Source organism: Eimeria mitis, genomic scaffold, assembly GCF_000499745.2.
Source record: "Eimeria mitis Houghton genomic scaffold, Emh_scaff1407, whole genome shotgun sequence".
NCBI lineage: Eukaryota > Apicomplexa > Conoidasida > Eucoccidiorida > Eimeriidae > Eimeria > Eimeria mitis.
Window position 1 is genome coordinate 1 of NW_013569096.1, and position 6,972 is coordinate 6,972.

Genomic DNA, 6,972 nt, shown 5'->3' on the forward strand with positions numbered 1-6,972 from the left:
AGTAGTCCTTGGTATGCGTCGGTCTTCTTATCCATCTGCACAGAGGACCAGCCTCTAGATATCCAGGGTCACTGGTATGTTCTGGGAGTATCGTGTGGCTGCAACTTCCTGGCGCGTTTTTTATGGAACCTGGATGGCTACGTTTCGATGGTTCTCCACAGATATCCAGGCCTGACCTTTATATCCTTTTGCAAGCTTTTCTGCATGGCTTTTACGGCAATCTCTATCTGGACTCCATCGACTTCCTGCCACAAAAGCCCTCGGTACTCTTCAATCTGGTGCAGCATCGACTCTGCAACATTCCAAAACTGCGTCACATTCCGCAGCTCGTCTTCCATTGTAACAAGATTCTGGCGTGATGTACTTAGCAGCTCAGGGAAGTCAAAAGAGGCGGCTGGAACTTGCAATGCCTGAAGCGCGTTCACATGGGTAGAATTTCGAAAGTTAGTCAAGGATTTGGACATAGAATGTTTGTTGATGCGAAAGCGGCGTTGTAGCTTTTCAGCAAAANAAAGTTAGTCAAGGATTTGGACATAGAATGTTTGTTGATGCGAAAGCGGCGTTGTAGCTTTTCAGCAAAAATTGCATCCTTTTCTTATTGGTCCTCACCTCCATCGTGCGGAGCAGTTCATTGGTGCGTTCTGAGGTCTCCTTTATTCTTGCTCTTGCCTCTGTTGGGGATGTGCTGAACGAGTAGAAGCACTCTCCCGCTAACGTCTGGTGGAGGGCGTTGACAGACGTATCTAGCTCTTCTATAGCCTTTCTCGTCCTCGCCGCTTCGGCGTCAAATGCGTCTGCCATTTCATGGCATCGTTTCTCTGCAGAGGCCCTATGTGCACCAGATGCAGCCCTTCGTATACGCATAGACGTGGATTGGAAGAATGTGCGCAAACTGGTAGTTCGCTACTCCATTCAACTGTGATGGAGTGTGGAGACCTGCATCTGATATGTGCTTAGAATCATGCCCGTTATTTTTTGATTACGTACTCGAGGGCAGCTCTTTTTTCGCCTATCTTTTTAAGTGCCCTGTTGCTTGAATCGACATTGGCGCCTAGCTCCTGCAACTTCTGCAAAGCAACCTGTAAGACTTCTATGTAGAGCTCATGTTCAGTCCTCAGCGTTTCCACATTTTTGATGTGCTGCCGGACGTCTAGAAGGCTGCGGCGGTCATCATGCTTTACTTTCGCCTGAACGATCTCACGCTCATTCTGCAGATGGAAGATTGTCCTATCCAATGTAGGACAACCCCTAGGTGTTTTATGATAAGCGCGATACTCAGAGAAAGCCCTGCCTCTCTGGTTTTCGTCCTTGCAAATATTTTGTAACACGTCGCACGACTTGCCTGAAGCCCTGCCTCCGTACGAAGACAGAATTTTTCCAGCAAGTTCATTGTATTAGCAATAAAGGTGGTAACTGTAGGTCCAGCAAAGTCATTTGCTCTTGGTCGTGGCTTTTCAAGGAACGTGGCAGTGTAAGGCGAGCCCCGGATTTCTTGAGGAGGTGTGCCGTCCTGTGCGTCAAGTAGAACTGATACAGAGACCCTCCCAGGCCGAGGAGCAGTGTATGTAGCCAAATATGTGCCATTTCCGTAGTCGGTAATGGATACTGGCAGGTACACGGGTGGCTCCACAGGCTTGGCCTCAGCTTCCTCCTCGTCGACTGGCTCCTGGGGCAACTGCTGCTGCTGAGAACGCATAAATCAAATAATGCTGGGTGTAGAATCCAATGACGCATTCCCTCAGAGTTCCCTGGTATAGGCTGTGAACGTTTATTTGCTGAAATGAGAGTAGCAAGCCAGTGGGCAGTTGGTGTAACTTGCCTCGGGGAGCATGAATGCTTTTACCTCAAACGTATCCCCGCCCGTGGTTCTCTTTCCATTTTGCGCATTCCTTGCCTCGATAAAGAAGGAAGTAGGCACACCAGGGGCTCCATCAGAAAGCAGCCCAGGCCCCACAGCAAGGCAGCACGAAGCGCAAGAATTAGCATAGAACTGAAATGAACAAAGAGAAGACGTCAAGTCTTTGGCTCCAATTTTGACGCGAACCTCGCATGTCCGTGGACCTGCAAAAGGATGAAGTGCGAGGCTCAGACAGGCTTAGCGTCAGTCAGATTGAGGGTTAAAGCGAGTCTGTGCAAAGTGTGAATCGCGATTCCTTCTCTGTATCCTTTTCAAGTAATATATCCACTACTGCTCAGAGGGCACAGTCACTAAGTTTTGTCTACAAATCTTCCAAAACATTCTTTGTACTGTCTCAACGAACACGCTATCAGACACAATGCTCATGGGACTTGAATTCTGCTGTTACTGGTGCTATGCCTGCTGTGTGGACTAACCGAGGGCAGCCTTGACGTTTGGGGTTACGGCATGAATTTCCGTTGACGATACGAAGGTGCCGGGGACGTCGGCGAAGAAATCTCCAACAGAAAATCGAACAGTGATAGACCCGGTTGTAAATCCGGCGCCTTTAAGTATTATTGGCGTGCCTCCAGTCATTGGGCCACAAGGTGGAGACAGGCCAAGGACAGCATACGGAGGGCCCACAACAGAGGAGACGCAACATGCCCAGAGGTCCCCAAGCCACTTCCCGCTCCTGNTGTTGGAAGTGGACTGCTTCTTCTGTAATGTAACCCACCAGCCACCAAAGACAACCAAAGTCGAGTCTTCGGCAAAATATGCCATTGTAGCGCCCTCTCGAGGAACGGGAATATCTGCATTTACTGACATCGCCTGCTGTGAGGCATTAGCAATGCTCCCTTGCGCCCTTCGTTTAAGTTGACTTGACCTTTCCACGGTCTCTCGTTGCTCCGCTGCGGCCGCCGCGGCCGAGACTGTCGTGATGAAGTCCCAGTGGCATTCCTCAGCGAGAGTTAGAACACCAACATCCGAGCAGAGCTGCGTCTGAAATCGCCTGGGATTTTCAGATGCTTCACACGATGCCCCTCCAAACACGAAAAACTTGGTACTCGGTCTAGCATGGACAAGCAACCCACACATGTTCCACCGCGCACCACCGCCGGGCCAAGGAGCGTCTACCTCACACCTGAAGTTGCAAATAGATATTAGCATTATGTATGGCGTTCGATTTAAATGATATAAAGGCAAGCAGTCTGTTATTCAGCCCGTGACACGGAGTAAAGTTAGAAATGTTCTCTGCATTGCACAGCCCGCTGCCAGCTAGTGAAGCACGCTGCTGCGATTTATAAGGGTGGCTAATTGTGGCTAGGTATCCGCAACCGTTTGTCTGATTATCCAATGCCTTGGTGTTTTGAATTGGAAGAGGGCAGACGCTGCACTACACGGAGTGCTGCCAAACCAATCATGGCTTTCCAAGTCGTAGGCAAATAGGTCGTTGTAATTCCCTTCACTGCTCCAACCTAGAAACAGAATCACTTCGCAAGGCTAGTGAAGGCCGTCTTCAACTATATCTCCTGGGCGCACACCTGGCTGCTCACCTTAAAGGCTGGCTCACTTATCGGGCTTATTCTGGTTTGGAATCTTACCGCCGAAGACAAACATCATGTTCCCCTTCACGACTGCTGAGTGTCCTTGCCTGCAAAAGCACAAGAGCTCCGCCCAGAGGCCATCGATTTGCTTGGACAAGCCTCGAACTATAAAGCAGTTTATTTTGCCTACATTTTGTAATTTCCTTAGCCCTCCAAGCAGTCTCACCGCGGGGCAGGCGATGTGCCTGTAAATGTGTGTTGCTGCCATGCCCAAGTATCGCAGTCCAAGGACCAAAGATCAGCTAGCGCAGTTCTCTCGTATTTCATTCCACCACATCCGCCAAAGACGATGACCTGCAGTCCAGTTGTTGTTGTAACTTCATGATCGTGAAACTCGGCATCTCCTTGTGAAAGCGATGATTCCCACAGGCATGCGGAGTGGCCACAACGCCCAACCGGCAGGCCTTGAGCTGAACAGTTAGAGAAGCCCTTACGCAATGTCTTACTTTCAGGAAGAAGTAACGTAGCATATGACGTGCATGCGCCCACTATTTCTGAGACAGTCTTTTCATGTTGCTGACTAAGGCACAAATTATTTAGCAACCACATATCTTTCTCGCTTAGTTCGACGAATTAGAATTACCAGAGGGCTTTCCGTCGACCTGCTCTAGACGGAGAAGCTGCTGCAGAGCCACCTGGAATCCTGAGCGCTCGACCTGGGTCACAGAAGCATATCACTAGGCGATAGTACTTTACCGTGCAGATGAGTCGGCTGGAACTAAATCTGCCATAGGAGTCTGCAAAGGGATGCATTCGTCGTGAAAATGCAAAGAACGCATTTATTACTTTAATGCTTCAAGTATGACTTTTCTAACTTAAATTCCAGGAAAGATATGCTGCCTTCTGACGCAACTCACCTTGTCGAGCGCGTCCGCGATAGCCGCCATAGCTGCATCGCTGCAGGAGCATCAACACGCCATATAAACAAATGAGAAAAGGCTGCGAGTGTCGCATTGCTATTGCATTTACATATTGCCCATAAGGCTTACGCGGTCGGCTGAGAATCCAAATCCCTGCAACAGGAGAGCAAGGCAAACGAAAGCAACTGGNGCAACTGGGTTCAAAATGACCAAGTTTGAGTCCGAAAGGCACCTGACGGCGCTGAGGTAGCCTTTTTCATCCAGATTCTTTAGAGTGCGTCGTATACGCAGATCCCCAACCGCATATAGCGTCAACTTTAGAGTGGCTTGAAGGTATTATTCTAGTTGTTTTCTCTGCCACTGGTGACCGTGCGCACGAAACGGCAAGGAGAGAAACATTGTACTATGGTAAGTGAGGGACTCAGCTAGCGTATGCTCGTGCTTGCCTACATCTGGCTTGCTGCAGCTTCTGCCTCCTGAAAAGAACAATGGACAAGCACAGACACGCCATAACTTCGTCCAGCCAGGTTTTTGGCCGTGCTCTCGCGAGCAAAACAAGGTGCCTTATCTGAAGCTGAGAGGAAGGCGAATTGGCGCAGTGAGTAGCAAACGATGTAAGGCTTGCCTCTCTTGTTTCAGTGGAGCCATGACTCGTCGTAGAAAATGAGACTTTCGAAAAGCTTTGGCTGTCTGCAGATAGTAGCAAGTGACATGTAGTAATTGATTGCTTGCGANCTTCAACGCAAATCTGTATACTGACAAAGTCTAAGCGGAACAGTACGTTCCGTAACATTCCGCTCATTATACAGAATGCTCACTCATGTCTAAAATCCAAGCTTCATTGGAACAAACGAAGGGCCTATAGCTAAGACATCCACCCCAAATTAAAAGCCGCGATCCGCCAATAGAAGTTGCAGAGTGGAAGCAGCGGCCTTGCGGCTGCAGAACTCCTGTCGGCTGCAATCTACACCATGAAGCTCGAGCTGCAAGAGTGCAAGAAACGGATTGAAAACAATACATCATGGATGTGCACGTCGCCGTATGTTTTTCCGTTCTCTCGAAAGTCAGGCTAGAGGGTTTCTTATGATCCAGCATCAGTTTTCAAGAGCTCCATTCAGTGGTAAAGAGTGGGATGCTGAGCGTTAATTTATAATGTTGGAGCAGCTGACGTGGATTTGGGGCTTCGGATGTTAGGGTCAACATATACGCATCATCTTTTGGAGGGGAACTTCCATCCTCGAGTTCCCCCGGCCCAATCCCCCCATAAACAACGAATGAGCCGTTGCATGCTGTAAGTGAATGCCCCCATCGGGGACTGGGTGCTCCTTCCGCAGTTAGGCGGTGCCACGCGCACCCGCGCGGCTGCGCGCAGAATAGTGCATGCAACATAAAAGGCTTGAAGGGATGCATAATGAAGAGCACAATCTCCCCCACATATCCACCTGGTTAATGACGTGACTCCAGCTAAAACTGGTGTAAGACTGTATCGGTAACCCTAGAAAAACGATTTCGGCAGAGATTTCGTAGAGGAGAAGCTCAGTGCACTGATCTGCTACTGCTTGAATCATGGAGAGTTCGACAGTGAACTAGTTTGTCAAGAAGAGTTGAAGGTAGATAACTAGAGGATGCTTCATTTGCTCCTGTTCCATAGCTCAGCTAACGCTTGGGCCTTCTGCCTGTAGGGATGATTTATCCCACCATTTCTGCCAGTCGTGCAGTGAACGAAAAAGGGCTCCACAGGCTTCCCGTCTCACTACACTGATGGTACACTGTCGGTTCTCTTTTGCATGTGAGGATTCCCCGAGTGTTGTCGATGGCCCCTAGGCATTGGTCAGGCAGGACAGCCAAGACGACANCGTCTCGCGTTTTTGCTCGTCGCTATCGGGAAACGAGGCTGCAGCTGTCAGGATAGTCTTATGTTTAGTGATTGCAAGCCGCGCTGCGAATTTTGGTGCAGTAGCATATATTCCTCTAGCAGATCGAGTTGTAGTCAGCCCCGACGGGAGACTGGTAGCCCCTCAACAGGCGTCGCCATGAACATGGTATACAACCGTTAAATTGCCAAGAAATTTGCAAATCCAAGGCATACTCCTACTTTTCTATGCCAGTCAGTCCCCTTTCAGAGAGATCCTGGTCTGGCTTCTGTTTGAACTTTCAGCGCAAGGCAATGGGACTGTGGAGCCATGCTCTCCCTCTCGGTGTGCTTCGTTTGAAGGAGCCATCCTATCCTATACTACATTTAAGAGTTTCATCCGCTTGCAAACAATATGGATGTCTCAAACTGCGGTGAATCAGAGGGCCGTGGCAAGCAGCTGTCCAGTGCCAGAAAGTGTGTAGGCGTATGTTTTTCCATAGTTGTGCAGGAGACAACTGGCGGATTTGGTGTTTCCTCCTTCCAGATTCCCCTTTATGGCTGTAAGTGAACTCCTGAAATTGCTTTCTTTCTTTGGCAGCATTTGCCTGCATGACCTTTTCGGCACTTAGGCGTCTATCCAGAGCTCAGCATCAACTTTTTGAACAAAAACAAACTCTTTGCGAAGGAAGGAACGCTATTTCAAGGATTCACTTACAGTCATCAAGGGAAATCTGCAGGAAGTAAACGCCAGAT

The 6,972-nt window shown here is 49.1% G+C and overlaps 1 protein-coding gene across 1 annotated transcript; it reads right to left on the reverse strand.

Moving 5' to 3' along the window:
- Window positions 1–137: 137 nt before the first annotated feature.
- EMH_0036310 (uncharacterized protein) lies at window positions 138–4,391 on the reverse strand (the record flags this gene model as incomplete). Its single annotated transcript, XM_013495074.1, is given in 11 exon segments — window positions 138–410; window positions 610–829; window positions 988–1,227; window positions 1,464–1,684; window positions 1,844–2,061; window positions 2,335–2,592; window positions 2,596–2,969; window positions 3,471–3,551; window positions 3,671–3,914; window positions 4,088–4,160; window positions 4,362–4,391. Coding segments are annotated over 11 exon segments (2,232 nt in total).
- Between the last annotated feature and the right edge of the window lie 2,581 nt (window positions 4,392–6,972).